The sequence below is a fragment of the Pholis gunnellus genome (genome assembly GCF_910591455.1).
Source record: "Pholis gunnellus genome assembly, chromosome: 11".
In the NCBI taxonomy this organism is placed as follows: Eukaryota; Metazoa; Chordata; class Actinopteri; order Perciformes; family Pholidae; genus Pholis; species Pholis gunnellus.
Genome location: NC_136538.1, coordinates 15,388,637 through 15,405,933, shown reverse-complemented (window position 1 = coordinate 15,405,933; position 17,297 = coordinate 15,388,637). Strand labels below are relative to the sequence as shown.

The 17,297-nt window shown below is 40.8% G+C and overlaps 1 protein-coding gene across 1 annotated transcript in view; it reads right to left on the bottom strand.

Moving 5' to 3' along the window:
* The window catches only part of LOC306703483 (protocadherin-15-like), a gene marked incomplete at its 5' end in the record, with an annotated part of 129,040 nt that extends 122,156 nt beyond the window's left edge, over positions 1-6,884 (bottom strand). The window contains one exon of the mRNA XM_079169461.1: positions 6,794-6,884. Within this exon, the coding sequence (XP_079025587.1) occupies positions 6,794-6,884 (91 nt within the window). The remainder of the gene's footprint in view (positions 1-6,793) is intronic.
* Positions 6,885-17,297: the final 10,413 nt, after the last annotated feature.

Below are 17,297 nucleotides of genomic sequence, written 5' to 3'. Positions count from 1 at the left end.
CTCTCACAGCTGGAGCATTGCAGACTAACTTTGCGTTTGTTGGGATACTGCATCAAGTTATCTTCAAATGGAGCAACTAAGAGCTGCGGCCCTTTGCCTACCCTCAACAAAGAGAGCAGCCTCAATATTACATTGTGTACTTCCATTTCTAGCTTTTATGGCTGTAGTGGCTCCCTCACAGTCCTCAGCTGATGCTCAAAAGGCTTTGGTTAAATAAATCTCATAAAAAAAAATCTTTTAGCGACCTGATCTCTCCGCTCCAAATGAAATGAGCATTGGGTAGGGTCAGGGTAGAGTCAGGGATTTAAAAAGACGGGAATCATAAAGAATGCAACAAGCAGCTTTCAATCACTAATCAGGGCACTGTACACTTGAGGCCTAATCCAAAGACAATCAAAATCTTCTAATTTTGACCCAGGGGTAATTTACTCTCACCGAAAGAGATCGTCTCCCTAATCAACCGAACAATGCTGACTTGAAGCCGTGAAGCTTCAATTACGAAATGATTGCTGCTCGTGATTGAACAAATCTGCATTTTTCCTTGCAAAACCACGACATTTCTCTCAGACTGCAAATAAAACAAATAAAATATGACATGTTCCCTTTTTAGATAAGGGGACTATTAAACATACTCAGTCTTAGATGAACTACTCATATACAATACTACAAGAAAACAGTGATAATGACTGAATTAATCAAAATGTTGAACAGTGTTGAGATATGTTTTTTGGGCTGAGTTGCAGACAACCTCTTAAGAAATTCAAGTCTTTACAAGGCAGCTCATCGACCGCTGTATTACCGAAGCAACAAGGCAGTGGCGAGATGAATTCTGCTCACTGACATTTACTTTCAAAAGGCATTTTTACCTGACACTCAATTCAATAGCCTGTGCTTTCCTGTGGCTTCATCTGCAAAAGCACCATTTTAGGAACCGATAAATCAAACTGCTGCTCCCTGGGAGTGGGGATCTAAAAAGGAAACAGACTTTAAAGGACAAACAACCTAACAAGCAATGTGGTCCATGAGGCTGCACTGTCTCAATCAATCTGGCACACCTTCACAATAAACCTACAAAGGATCCGAGGCATCGCATTTCGATAACCAGGAGGTGCATATCATTTCACAATTACAAACACCAAAACACTGCCCTCTCTAGATGTGGGCAGCCACTAACGTTACCCACATTTGTCAAAGAAGGAGATGGAGAGAAAAAAGGCAGAGGCACAGAGGGATTCTTGAGAAAGTGCCGAAGCAACAAAGAGGAAAGTAGGAGCTCATTTCTCATTCTTTTGATGGACGGCAAATGGCCAACTCAACACAAGGTTCCATCATAAAACATCTCATACTAAATGTCCATATGAAACCATAAACGCTCCTGCCCTTTCACATAAATATCAAGCCTTAGGTGATGATAAGGAAATGTCTAACGGAGCCTTTGGAAGGCTCCTCCAGCAAGGACAGGAATATGTGGATGAGGTTTTCTTTTCTTCTTTTAGCTTTTAACTTTTAACAGCAGTGGTCCACACCGGTATCGGTGCGTCTCTACTGCCGACCTCTGGTTTGACAAGCATCTACTTTAAAAACGTCTAGATTGGAGGTTAGAGTCATCACTAATCCCAGCAGTGGCAGGCAGCCCAGGACAGGGATGAGTGGAAACAGGAGCAAACAGGACCACTGTTTTAATTTCCCAGTTGGTTTGATAGTTTATTTTGCATGGAACCATGTCCAGAGGGGCATTCTGGGACAGGTCCAGTAGGCCCTGGCAAAGGAAAGTGAGACCCCACAAAGGGGAGCTGTCCAGTCATACACATTGCCTGGTAATGGCTGCTCATGGGCAGACAGCAGGTCAAAACTGATGAGCTGTCTCTGTTATAGTAAGGGGAGCTGGGGCCAGTCATCCACTGGGGTTGGCTGTCAAAGCTGTGCATTACAGTTACAGTTCATATCATAAAGGTCTCTTCTTCTTCTTAGTATACTCCACTGGTCATTTCTTTGTCACATCTAAAACCCATTAAATGTTTATATGAGTGATTTTTGGACAGTTCATATTGTAGATCAGTTTTTGCTTAAAACTTCATAATGTTTCCGTATTATGTTATCCATATGTGTAGTATATATAGTATCTGTATCTATGTGATGTTCTTACAAATCCCTATAATAAAATGTTACACTCAAACTTGAGAAAGCTTCATAAAGTTATTGTATTTGATTGCATTATAACATATAGGTGTTTCTTTTAGTTGTCTCTGTCTTTTTCATTATTTTAAATATTATCGATTGTACTCTCCCATAAACTGCCATTAAAAAAAAAGAATATTCATAAAAAAATAAATATATAGATTTAATTCCCCAAGACAACAGATCTGACAGAGTTACAATAAGGAAACAATAAGGATGGTAGCAGCTAACAATCTAATAATTCAAACCCAACTCAATGTAAAACAAACAAAACTCTTGCAGCACAACCTCCTTACATGTACAGTATACATTAAGCCAGTCACCGTTTCTTCAGAGGAAAAAAACAGCTAATTTAAAGTGCAGACAGACGCGTGCGTTCTTCTTGCAGCATGTCTGTCTGGCACAAGAAATGCAATCACTGCCTCCGTCTCTCGCCATCTCTTTCTCTCCAGTCTCTCCCTCTCTCCCTCTCTCCTTACGAATCACTAAAAGCATGGGTCTCTCTGCATGGCTTCTCGCTGTAATTGTGTGTATTTAGACGTAGGGTAGAATATGTCAACACAAAATGGAAATAAAAGGAAGAAATAAAAATGGGTATTAGTGATTGAGAATGTCAGCGATAGAGGTGGGAATGAATTCCTGCAGCATCATGTAAATCATTAGTGGCTGATAATGGAGAAGAGAGAGAAGGGGATTACTTTACTGATGTGTAATCCCTCTGCAGAGCTCTCATTCCTTCTCTTATCCAGACTTCCTCCTCATTGCTGCCTCTGTTTGTCTCCGTCAGGTTAACCACACAGGCAGCAGGGCAAGGGTTGCAATCACACTCCCAGGGAACAGTTCGGCACACACATGCCGACGTACCGAGCCCCAGGTTGAGCCTGTTGGTACACACTCCAGGCAGCACGGGGCCCAGTCTTACGAAGAGCGACCCCCGGCCCCTGGCCCCCGGCCCCCCTCCCTTCTTGTGCTGCCCAGGGCCTGATTACAGCCTGCTGGCGGGCAGATTAAAACCCCTTCCCCCTGTCACTCCGCTGCTCCCCCACTGCACGGGCTTCTGCTGCAGCCAGACACAGTCTGCACATCTGGCCCCTAATCAGACAATCCCAAAAATAGACAAACAATTGTGGGTCAGAATGGATGTGCAGATGGGAAGAGAGGGAAGAGAGGGAAACCGCCAGAGAGAAGGAAATAGTGTGAGAGGGGAAGGTAGGCTGATGTCACATGGCAGACGCGTCCGCAGGCATGTTAACTAATCCGCACACTCACACAAATACAAGCGAGCATGTTTGTGTGTGTGTGTATGCATTTGTCCTACATCTGGATTTGCCGATGCAGGGATTTAGAGGTATGGATAGCGTGCATCTGTCTGCTCAGCTTTGGATTGAAGTTTGTTCAGTGCTAGTCTCCAGTCACGCAAAGATCGATGGACACACATGTCGTACACTGCAAGGGTTTGCATGCATATGTGCAGTCAAAGATTAATCTCTGTTGAGGGAGACTACAGTACAGTGGAGTCGCAGTCAGATGATGAAAGGTAAGGAGAAGAACATGAAAGCATGGCACATGGAAGGGAGGATTATTAATGAAAAATGAAAGCAGCAACGGTGTTAAGAACAGGTATTAAGATGTAGAATACTGAGGAAATGTGGGAAGCGATATGGAGGAGAAATACGCACACAATGCAGCAGGAAGATGACAGTGCTTGAATTTTCCTAATGGCTTCCCCCTATTATTTGAGACAAAGCTGTCATTATCGTCTTGAAAGACGCAGACAATTCTTAGCTTAATACTTGTTTTTATATGTTCTTTTTCATGTTGAATAAGCTATTAGTCAGTCATTACTGGAAACTGACACAGAGCAGTATTCATAAAAACACTTTAATAAAGAATATATTTCAGATCCCTGCCTAAAAGTATTCATCAGACGGGAGACAATAACACTGACCAAGTGTACGCTGTATTTCAATTACATTCACTAATTGATTAGTTGAAGAAACCCTAATTTTCCTCAAGGTCAGCCCTTTTCTCTCTCAGTGTCCACATTCACATTAATTAGAAGCCTGATATTCATATTGTCTCCCTGCTAATTAATGAAGGACTTTGAAGATACTGTGACGTCCACTGGAAATTGATGTATGCATCACTCCTCAGCTCAGATCCATCAATAAAAAAAACTCTGGTTGCTATTTTTGTTTGATAGACAGACAACAAACAAGTTGACAGAGCCAAATAGCAAGAGCACCTTGAGGTGGGCAGAGCAGGGAGATTTATGGGGGGGGGGGGGAGATGCGGCATGTGTTGAGGGAGGGGATGATCCCTGCTCAAACCAAGTTCATCCCTGGGTGACACTGACCCGCGAACGGACTCAGTGTCCACTTTCGCCCCCACACCCCTCACTCTCATGTACTCTATCTCACCCTCTGCTCCCTCATTACAACTATGACACTGTGAGTCATTCATTGGCAGACTCTGATCCAAGCAGAGCTCATGAGCATGCAAGCATCACTAATACCTAGCTAGCCCCTTTCGTAATTATTTCTGTCTGCAACCTGTCAAATTACAGGCTGCAGCCCCATCTCCAATCAGCAGAATGAAACCAACCCTTTATTACTTGATTACAGGACGATATCAGACGGTTTTTGATTGTATACCAATACAGGAACCATTTGATGATTAAAGATGAAAATGAAAGCCTTATCATTCCCACATTTGCATCATTTAAGTATGCATTTTTAACAAAAAGGAAAATAAAAATCTGTAAAAAATGTTGAGAATGAGTTTGTTTCTTAAATTGTGCCAAGCAACCTGAGGTTAAAAAGCCAAACTGATATAGAAACTGACTAGAATTTTCGGTGATATACTTCTAATAAACACATTTAGTAAGAAATGCAATGCCATCCAGGAATGTTGTTAATAAATGTTCTAAGTGAATAACGTGACAGACATGGTTACTCTTAACCAAAGTGTTTTTGTCACCTCAAGATGGGAATCCCCCGGTATCCAGTGTCACAATCCTGCATATTGAGGCATACTGACCTCCTCCCTAACTACTGTGCAGTAGATAAATGTTCCTTCAGAAAACGTTGCCAGAAAACAGACTCGAGGGAGCAATTATATTTCCCCTTAAAAAGCAATTGGCAAAGCAAATTAGCTCGAGTTGGATTTTAAAGCTGAGGAAGAAGGCAACTTGTTTCTTTACCTGCAATGTTGAAAAAAAGTGGTTATGTGTTTTTATTAAACTGATCCAATATTAAAACATAAATGACAAAATAAAGATATTGTAATAATTTGCCTTATAGTGAAGCAAAACCATATGAAGCTTTGATAAATAATGACCCCCAAACCCATATTCCACAGGGCCGTTCTTGAGTTCCACAGCTGCTAGGCTTGGGGTAAATGGCTTCCTCACTCCACACAGCAACGCATGTCTATTAATGCGGTCAGAGCCTGGGAGGGTTACTTCATTAAAGGAAACCACAAGGCACTCATTCACCGTCAAAGTTTCAGTCAGTCATGAAGTCATTTCTCTGCTAAAATCATACAATCCCATGAAGCAAACCTCTCAAAATAAAATCTTGATTCAAAAGACAGTAAACAGAGATTATGCTCTTATCTAAAAATGCATTTACATTATTGAGCTTATCAGGGAAGGCTGGGAAGCAGGGAAAGGGATGAAAAAAAGGAAAGAAGGAAACGGGGTTGGGATCTCAAAATTGACCTGAATTATGTGCAATATTGCCACACGGGAGAATTAAGCACGTCTCTGTGCATGTGTTGCTTCATCTCAGCACCTTCTTTAAAGACCTGCCAATCTCATGCAGCTGGAATTCACTTTTAACTGGCATCTGTTACAAAGTCAGTGAGATGAGACAATAAATGCTAAGATTCCCTCAGTAATGTGGGAACGTGTTCAGGAAAGTACAAGGAGAATCCTCAGCATTATCAGTGAACTGCGTAGGAAGTAAGCTGGATGATATGCCCTCTCTAACTAGTGTCTTTTGAAAAACATTGTGTAAATTTCAAAAGGGAGGATAGTAAGAATATTAGAGTAATAATAGAGTATTTTCACTGAAGCATCGCCGTATGCAAATCATTGAAAGCGCACCTGAGAGCAGCGTCTCTGCGGTCCTTCTCCACTTCATGAAAGCCCTTCAACTATGTACTGACTTTTAGAAATGGCACATATTTGGACTGGCATGAAAAACAATCATCCTTACTATCCATAAACACAACATTGCAGTATTTGTAAGATCGATACAGCGAAGTGGGTACAGCAGGAGTACAGCACATAAACATTACATATATTCATATATATGACTTTTCAGACGGCATTCACATCTCAAAATCTTTAACAGATGGAAACTCTTTAAATGAGTTTTACTTTCGATCCATTACGAGTTTTTTATATTGTTCAAGTGGTCCACACCTCAGTTTGGCACATTATTCAGTAACAATTTATCAGATTTGCTGTTGTACACCATACTGTTTCTCTGACAGTGAAATGAAACATTGCCTTTTCCACATTGCAACTTTCCTCTCTTGGCAGTGCAGCTATAGTAAACTGAAAAAGGGGAGGCCTGAGGGTGTTGGCCTCAGTGTTGGCTGCTCATACCTTCTGTGTCCTGGCCCCAGCTGTGGGTTAGCAGAGAGAGGATTGCCATTCCTGTCCCCAGCCATCTGACGAGCCACCACCCCCGTCGCATCTTCTGTCAAGCCTTATTGCCTGCCCACCTGGACAAAAAAAACAAACGAGAGAGAGGATTTTTCATTCATGTCTCAGCAAGCCCTCCAGCCCTCACGCACACACAGTGACCAACACACACGCACATCTACATACAACATCATCATGAGGTTAACATTTTCAAAGAACACATTAATCTGAGAATCCAATTTTGTTTACAGAAAATAAAATAATCCGCTGGATTATCTGGATCAATCGAAATGTAAAAAAAAAAAGAGTAATTTCTATATTACAGCAACAATTTGATTTCTCATGCAGATTTATTCGTATTAACTGACATTACGTAAGTTGCATTGTCTCATGGTCTGAGCAGTATATCAGAACTTCATGGATACCAACGTGTAAAATCTCTGTCATTTAATTTGTTTGAGAATTTATTTTAGGCGAAAAACTTTTCCTGACTTTTGTTTGGAGAATTCAGAGCAAGTAGCACTCATTTTTCCTTTCCTTAACAGACAATGGATGCGTGTTTAGTGTGTCTCCAATGAGACCATGATGGGTCTTAGGAGGTGTACTCAGGTGAACACTGAGCAATCAAGAGTCAATCTGTCTTGTTACCCACAACGGTTTAGTGTTGCAATTCCAGATAGCCAACTAATAAATCAGCTAACAAATGCATCTGCTGGCGAGCTTGACTGGAACGAATACAGACTGGAGTGAAACCAGTGTGCTCAAGTGAAAGCCCCATGAGGTGCATTGGGATTTGTAATATTGGGCTATATAAATAAAATGTACTTGACTTCACAAATTTTGGTGGAATATGACTAAATACAAATATGTTTTAAAATGATGCTGCAAGTAATGCTTGAGAACCTCCCCCACAGTTGTGATACTACTTCTGACTGATGGAATCCAACCACAGCCTCCATTCTCAAAGTCCAGCAGTACAACGTTTTTTTAAAGGTACTATATGAGTCTGCAGAAAGGGAATATTTTGCACGTGCAGGAATAAATACATTTTATGTGGAATTTAATGGCATACCACAAAACATCCTCATCAGAAGTTATGACCTTGTATCAAAGAAATCGTACGCAGCCCGCCTAGGAATCAGAGCAAACTGCATCAGCTCCAAACATTACGACGGTGTCTGGCTCTAATGAAAATCACGAGCAAAGCATACAGTTTGTATGTTAAGACTCGGGCACACACAAATCCGTAGCACACAGCCTCCACTCGGAGCTTTAGGAAACCAAGGTGTCAGGAGGAGGAATAGAGGGGGTTTCTGTCTGTCTGAGCTATTTGATGTCACACCTTCCTCACAAGGCTTACTCTCAGAGCAGGCGATAAGCTGTGAAATCAGCTTTCATAGCATATGCTAAAGGGACGGGAGGGGACTCACAAGTATCAACACTATCATATCAAAGCATGTTGAACAAAATCTAAATCTTTGACTCCTGCTATCAGCACTCGGTGATTCCGCTCTCTCTCTTTTTTTCGCACTCACTTTCTCTTCACCACGCATTGTACAGCATGTATAAATTCACTTGCTTTCTGACAAATCTGCGCAGTCGTCCACCCAAATAAATTTCACCCCGCTGCACCCAGGGCTCCCAAACAACAGACATCTTGCATGAACAGTCTGTGGACGGCAGGAGACAGCTGTGTTCTCTTCTCTTACAGCGAAACAAGAGCGATTTCACACTGGTTTCCTATTTTCTCACTGCCTTCTCATCTCTCTGGCTCCCAGTGGTGTTCTCTTTTGAAGCGGATTTGATACCCCACATTCGTACATCTATCTTTCTTAACAGGGCTGAGTGAGATTGCTTTGATCCTTTTCACATGAGAAAACGCAGACCTGCACAGACAGCCACCCTGAAGAGGGAAGTTGTTTCTTTTTACACAGCTTCCTCCAAATCTCCTCTCGGTTGACATGGGAACGCTGTATCTCATTTACATAGGCTAACAACGATGTTCCTTCAAACTTAATGAACAGGGAAACTGGAGAGATTGTTGACTGGGTGCTTGAAAGAAAGAATGGCTCCAATGCTGTGTGTCCAACGCAGTCCTCTCATTGCTGCCCATAAGCCATATCATGAACAGATATCCGTGTCTTCAGCTTTCATGAAGCTCTCAGCGCAAACAGGTCAATCCCACTCTGCTCTACGTCAACACATGTCATATCACCGCAATCAAACCACAGCTCCCTCCAAGTGATTCTGCCAAATGAAAATGCTTGCCTATATCTTCCATCATATGTCTGTGGTGAAGGGGGGAAAAGTGGTTAAACTTATGATGCAGGGGGTGGACAAGAACAAGCAGACAGTGTTTAAGGTAGGGTGTGGAGAGGCGAATGAAGCAATCACAGTTATGGATTACTCGAAAAGTCAAGATGCCGTTCTTTATCCCTAAATTGCAGGGGTTTTGCGCTCCCTGGAAGAAAGAAAAAAAAGCAGCGTGTCTCTTTCTTTCTTCCGCTGTCTGTGTTCCTTCGATCGACTCTCCTCCGGCATCGAGTTTTTTTTCCACCTCTTCCTGTTCATGTGCTCTGGTGTTGACAGACTGTCAGAGATGTCTCGATAACAGAAATCACAACTTTTAACTCTTAAAGGCCAAGCAATGCTTATGATCTTTTCATTAATGGCACAGTCGCAATGAACACCAAACAGATGCACCGGAACATCACTGAAGTTTATAAGTTTGGTGAAAAGTGACAAAAGAAAGTGACAAATCAATTGCTAATTTGTCGTCGTCATTAACTGCTGAAAGCAACTAATACAAAATATCCCATCCAGAAGTGAATTTTGTTACATAAACGTAAACGTCTTTGAATTCCAGCAGTCATCTCTGCGCTCATCCACAGCCTGACGCTGGATAAGCCAGCTAAGCTGAATTGTTTCGACCTGAAGCTCGCGCTTATGGGATCTCAGTTTTAGCATCCAGAGTCAGGCTGTACCAGACTCACCCAGTGGTTTTAAGGGTAGAACTTAATCTTTAATCTTTGGGCTGTTAAGCCGCCTCACCCTCCAGCATCTCCACGTAGCTAGCAGCATGCACCTTCAACGTTGATTTTGTAGTCTGCCAGCAAAGAAGGGTGAAATGCTCTGAAGCAACCTCTGCATTTTGAAGCAACACATTTTTTTTTTTTTTTTTACAGTTTTGTTAATTGATGTTTAATTTCCTCAAGCATAGGTGATACTCGTTGGTTATCACATCGTCAGAAATAACCGGAAAATGCATAGATTCCTGTCATATAAAGACACAGAGATACCCATACTACACTGTACACAGACCGATCATGCTTACTGTCGTGCGTAGTCACCCTCTAAAGGCCCATTCTGTGCCAGAACAAAGAGGTGAGCAAACCACTCTAAAGGGGAAACTTGTCTTCCAATTCACAAGTCAGTGAATGAGAGTCGGTAGACTAATAAGAGTTAGTTCAGGTGCTGCTGAGGTGCTCCCCCATGTGTCATCGCACAGGAGGATGCCATCTGAACAGGATACCATCGTGACTAGCTGGATTTCATCCCCTTGCCCACTTCCCTGCTTACAGCCTCGCTATTATAGTCTCTGAGGTAAAACAAAAATGGTTTTGACCCACCGTGCTAAACAAAAAAAAGGTGAGATGTGATTATTTTTGCCTTTACAAATTGTTTCATTTTCTTTTTACTGACTTTTCAATTTACAGAGCTTTTGAATCCATATTGACAAAATAATGAAGTTAAAACTAGTTTGCACTGAAAAATAAACAAAGAACATTTTTGAATACTAATGAGTGAAAAGGTCTACCCGGCACAGCTTGGACCTCTACAAAAGAAGCAGCAAAATCCTTTCATGTGTAGACTGTATGGAACCTAGTAGTGCTCTTTGTCCCCATGAATTGTATTGTCTGCTTTATGTCAAAATAAACCCATTCAGTTTTGCGAAATGTGAAACTGAGCTGGTGACAGTGAAGTAATGACACCTCGCTGTTGTTTTCCAGCTGTTAAAAGTGGAGGTGTGGAAGCTGCTCCTCTTTGATAACTGACAGTGGAGGATTCTTGAGTGGGTCACAACATGGTCTCTCAAATCTGTAACAGTGCAGTTAACCACTGTGGCAGAACAAAATGGACTAGAGGTAGAAAAGCCAAAATTCACTTACATAATCTGACTGATGCACCACTCGGACAATCTGTTATCTGGATTGTTACTTATTTCACTTTAGTCTAAATACGAGTGCTGGGCTAAATTGTTCAAATCCTTATCACTGTATTTACAAGATTAATTACCGATAGATACATATCATGATGCTGCAAATGTTAGATTGTTAAAGCAAAGAACTGTATTCCATCATTATGCATTACATTAGAACAAACTCTTGCAACAACTTCAGCAATTTATTTTGGGAAATTGCGATCAAAGTTTGCTCAAAATCACTGCTAAGAAATAACAAATGTGTAGATTAATATCATGATCAGATTGTAACAACACAATACGATTCTGCTAAAAGTTGATAAAAGATCATACTGAATTACTGTTGAATCTTATCATAACTCCAACAAACAGGATTTGACAAATTTAATAAATTACATTTTCTACCTAAGACCTGATGGTTAACCTGTGGTGCATACGACAAATACAGCATTACCATGTTACTGTGTTGCTAGTGGTTCCCCTCTCTCTCTCCCATTGTTTTCTGTATGCTTCTATACTGTCCATCCAATAGAGCTGAATTGATTGATTGTTGGTGTTGGACATTTAAGGACCGTCACCTTGGACTTTGTGTAACACTGGGAAACTGTGATACACACTATTTTCTGACATTTTGTGGATAAATTGTGGACACATCAATAATGAAAATAACAGAATTACAGATTTTATTTTTTATTTTTTCAAATAAATACTTCAATACAGCAAGTCTCAGTGTTCTGCCAAATACATATTTTCAAAATAAGCATCATAGTTATGGTATAATAAGCTTATCTAGTTTGTGGAAGGCAGTTGAATTCCTTGGAATCTATAACTGAGCTGAATATTCGGGAACAAAGTGACTCGTATATTAACTAAAGAAAACAGTAATTTCTCAAGAGATTTGACATCCTCATCAATCTCATGTCAGCATCCTCCCTGTAGTGCAGGTAATACAAATTGCAGACTCATCAGTGTAACAAAAGCACCAGATTGCATCTTGAGTGGCTCCTCCCCATCCCCAACTTACAGTGCAGAGCCATGTCATCCGATTGATCAAGTGACCAAATGAAAAACAAAGCACTATAAATTATGCAAAGTTATAAAAGCCTTGAGATGCCAGCAGCACATGGGCTCATAAATTAGTTATCAGTGGACACTATATTACCCATAATGCCAGGGTGCTCAAACAAACTGCAACACGAGGACTATTTGTTTAATCACCATGTTTACAACTTTATTACAACTCAATTAGAATCATAACAGCAGCAGACTGTCCTCTAATATTCATATTTAAAACACCCGCAGGAAACAAACACTCTTTGTCATTTTGCAGGAACACTGGGAACAATAAGTTAAAATAAACAATGGATTGTGTTTTGTATAGCCAATACAAATCAATTAAAGATGCTTTTCAACCAACTTACCAAACAAGCAGACAAGACAAGAATATAATGTAAAATTATTAAGAAAAAGGGGCTGGCAGCTCAGCAGTCTTTCAACACAGCAAGATGACTCCTTTCTGTGTAGGTTCTGACTTTTGCAAAATGCATGCTGGCTCCAGCTCGGCACTGCTAACACGGCAAATTCACCCTTTGCTAAGTCCCGCCCCCGCTGCTACACCTCAAGCTGTCAGTGACAATGTGGGCTCCTTGGTAACTCTAACTGCACTCTATGAAGAAATATCATCTACTTTTTGGAAAAACAAAAAAAGGCTATTTCAGAGAGAAGCAGACGGAAAGGTCTATAATACGCGTTTGAAGGATACGTGCAGGATGTCAAACTGATTCAGCAGCCGAAACAGGTTGTATAGATAAAGACGGAATCTAAAGCCAACAGATCACAGTGTAAAAGTGAAGTACCACATCACCCGGCGATCGAAACAGAAGACAGTTAAATTAAGATCAGCACTGTTCCTTTAAAGCCGGGTAGGTCTTTATTCACTTCTACAATCATAAAACAAAAGCAGCATACATTCAGTATACCTTCAATACCTAGCAATATTAGTTCATGATTTGCTGAAGTGCTTTGCTATTGTTGACTCCTCAGGTTTCTAAACGTAATATTTTAGAAGCGTGTATGTCCTACTAACCTTTTTCGGTAATGAGTATAAGTATGACTAATATTTATCCTTGACCCACATCCAATCCACAAAACCAGCCTGCAAATTGAGAAAATCTTAAGAAAATACATACAGCTCAGCCACACCGTGTCATATTCAGACTATCACCGTTGTTCAGCTACTTCAGCATTTTGATAACTGCGGTAGGTATTTCCTGTTGTCACGTGGGTCTGTCTGTATATACATATATAAGTAAGTACTACGTCTGTTTGCTCCAGAGATTATTTTCTGCCTTAATCACAAATCCGATGGAAACTTCCATTAGCTTTTTGTTGCGGGAACCAGTCCGGTATAGCCTAAAATAATATGTAGCAATTTATACAGTAAATGGCATGATGTAACATCTCCTTCACTTTCATCAACATATTACTTCTAGAATAAATTCTAGTTTTGGCTAAGTTCCGCCCCTCAAACACAAACTGGCCAATCAGAGTAGCTTTGGCCAGCTCTGACCAGGGTTTGACAACTGTCCCGCAAACTAATTTTCATGAAATCATTTGAGATTTTATTTAATTTTCAGACTGGTTTTGTGGATTTCAAGCTAGTCATGGTTAAACATAGTGATACACGTTACCTGAGAGGTTGGAACTGGTTTTGCTTTTTAATGATTCTGGGAACAGGAACAGTGTTGCGACTTAATTTCATTGTCTTCTGTCTCGATCATCAGGTAATGTGGTGGGCCACTTTTACAATATGATCGGCTTTAGCTTCTATCTTTGTCCTTTTTACCTGTTTTTGCAGCTGAATCAATTTCGACATACTAAATAGATTCTTTAAATGTATTTGTGGACCCTCCTGTCTGCTTCTCTCTGAAATAACTTTTTCTTTTCAAAAAGTAGATGATTTTTATTCAGAGAGTGCAGTTTGTGACAGTGTTGGCTCCATAGCTCCGACAGGTTGAGGGAGTAGCAGCAGGGGGCGGGGCTTAGAGTGGGGTCAATTCAGAGCATCTAAACACAGAATGGTACTCTGCTAAATCTGAAATGGATTGTTGTGGTCTAATAAAAATAAGAGCCACATAGTGCGTCACTCATCACAGGTAATTACCAAAAAGTCCCAACAGATGACATCACAGGTGTGTAATGTCTTACCTGGGGCCTGTAAGTTGATCTTTGCTTGGCAACAGCAAGCAAAATCAAGCATGTAATATACCTGTCACAGTAATGTAACACCAGGAGCTCAACTCTAGTGTGTAACTCAAAACGTAAACGAACCTGTTGCCTCCTTAAGCAAGGTCATACACAGACACAAACGTACATGCATGTGCACCAAATTCCGCTAAAAAACAAAGAAACAAAATGATGAATAACTAAAGCAAATGTTAAATCACTTTGGTTAGGTGTGCTAGACCAGTGGAGAGCTATTTATTAGCTACTGTGAGATGTAATCAGTGGAAGCAAGGGACACCCCGTGCGCTAATGATGGGAGCCATTAGCCCGAACAGACCGTCCTGCAAATGGCTCACACCCAGCTCGAGGGTAGCATTCAAGTACAGAAAAGAAAGCAGGCTACACATCCAGTCAAGCAGCTGGAGCCAAAAAAGTCTTATCTCTCTCCAGTTCATAGATACCAAGAACATTCATTAACTGATTAATGTAAGGTATTCGATCACTGAGACAAGGAGACTTTTGAGAGGTCAGTGTAACTCATGCGTTGCACTGCTGGGCCAGACTCTCCCTTCACACTCTCTTCACTCATTTCAGCTGCACCGCGCAGGCAACATTAACTTTAATATGAGAACTAAATGTTTCAACTGGACTTGACATCTCTAAACTGCAAATGTCATGCTTGTGTTTACTCATCTAGCTGGTTGTTTTGGAAGGAAAGGAAACTAAAGGGATGACTGACAGCAAAGAACCAGTTGCCTCACTTGCTGCTGTTTAGGAAAGATCTTTTTAACTTGCTCTCAAAGTCACAGTGAAATGAAAAATGGCTTTTACTCCTCAGTAGTTTTTCCATTTTCCATGCCATCATACACACCTATTTAACAGTAAATTCCTGAGAATGTGCTTACATTTTCCTATCGAAATCTCAGTTGTACTTCCTCCAAAATAGTGAATATTTAATGGTTTATGTTATGGCAAAAAGGTATGCCCAAATAACTTCAATCAATATATATTTTCAAACGTAACAACAAACATTCTAAATCGGTTTATTATTATTACTACCTGTTGCAATGTTTGTGGATGCAGTAGCTGACAGGAAGTAAACTTGGACCAAAGAGTCTCAAATAAGTCTATAATGTATATTTTCCTAAATCAACTGTGGCTATGCCATTCAAGTACAGACTGGTTTAAGCTTGAGGGATCCCTGCCTGCATTACTATACATAGCCTGCCCTGATCTTTCATTACAGGACATTTAGTACAGTATGAAAAATTAGGGAAGTAAGACATTCTCAAACATTCAGTTTACTGACAATTTGAGTGTTAACGTATTGCTTGCTGAGGGAAGGAACAAAACCAGAATGTGAACTACAGAGCTAGTCGATATATCAACATAATAACATCACAAAGGCTGCACAATTATGGCAGCCATTAGCAGAATTATTCATCCATCTTTGTGAAAAACACTGTCTAATCTACTGTCAAATTGTACTACAAACTGACACTGTTGTACTAAGCAATTAGGAATTCATTTAAAATAAGGTGTTGAAATATTTCTTTATCTCCGCCAGGATGATCATGCGAACAATCGCGTGTGTGTGCATTCGTCTGTGAGTGAGTGTGCACCTCTGTGTCTGTCCACATATTGTATGACGTGTCCTATATGTCGACATTGAACCGATTGCTCGCCTACATAGCAGCTTGTTTTTGAGTTTTAATGAAATGTGTTTTACAACACTTTGCAGCCCATTGGTTTTGTACAACCCAAGCTATTTTTTGGCTCACTTATATTGCTTTTTACAGTTTGTTTGACAAACCACTAATAGCTAACGGAACCACCAATACACACACTGCTGTACCTGCAACTCAGCAACTTTTTGTTTTTGGCAAGATTGTATGACATGTTTTAAACAACGACTTTGAGACTTTTGCTTAAATTTAAATTAAGTGTTTAACGATGCCTTACAGGCTATTTGTGTCTAAACAATTAAAACAAGCCTTTATTAGTCCCGCAGTGGGGACATTTGTTCTCTGCATTTGACCCATCCCTAGAATATAGGGAGCAGTGGGCTGCCCCTGAGAAGCGCCCGGGGAGCAGTTAGAGGTTCAGAGTCCCGGGGAGCAGTTAGAGGTTCAGTGTTTTACTACCCCATGTGCTACGGTCGCACATGGGGTAGAGAGGGTCGCCCCCTAGACGAAGGGTTAGCCAATTGTGAGTTGTATTCATTCAATCAAACAATACCACAGTGGTTCTTCCAGACACATGAATCCAGCACAGCTACATACACCAAAGCAGAGCTATAAATACAGAGTGTAAATATGACAATCACGCTGAATTAATTGCACAAGCCACAACTGTGTGTAAACAATCTGTGCAGTCCAATCTGACCCTGATACAATTGCACAAATATAGTTTTATCCTGTTCTTAAAGGTTGCATATGTATCTTCTTAAAGCACCAAAAGTACTCCGGATTCACACGATCAATACCAATAGTATTTGTATCTGCGGCGGTTTGGTAACGGGTTGTAATAAACCCCCATTGCTTTGAACTTAAATTAAATGTACTTGTTTGTCTTCAATCACTAACACTGCAGGTGCTTCCCTCGATATGATGATGTTACTGCTCTTATGACGAGCGATTCTTAACTGAGTGCTCACTGGATTTATGTGGCTGTGGGAGAGAGTAGCCCTCGGTGCAAACAGCATCCTCAATGTTCACTTGACACAGAAATGATAAGCTATTATGCAGTTGGTGTTCATTTGGTTTCCCTAATTATTCAAGTACGTTGTTCTCAGCCCACCTCTGACACGGAGTGCATTTTATCATGTTAGGGAAGCGTGCTGAGTGGACTGGTGCTGATTCAAAACACAGACGTAAAAAGGTGGGGGTGGTGTTGAGCCTGTGTAGTTCGGCTGGAAACACTGACCCTAATGGGAAAATGTAAAAACACCATTATGTGCTTTTGCAGTGCTGCTCGCAGTAAATGAAAGATTTACTGTGGGCCTCAAGTGCTCTCATGATTATAGTGATGGGCTGAGAT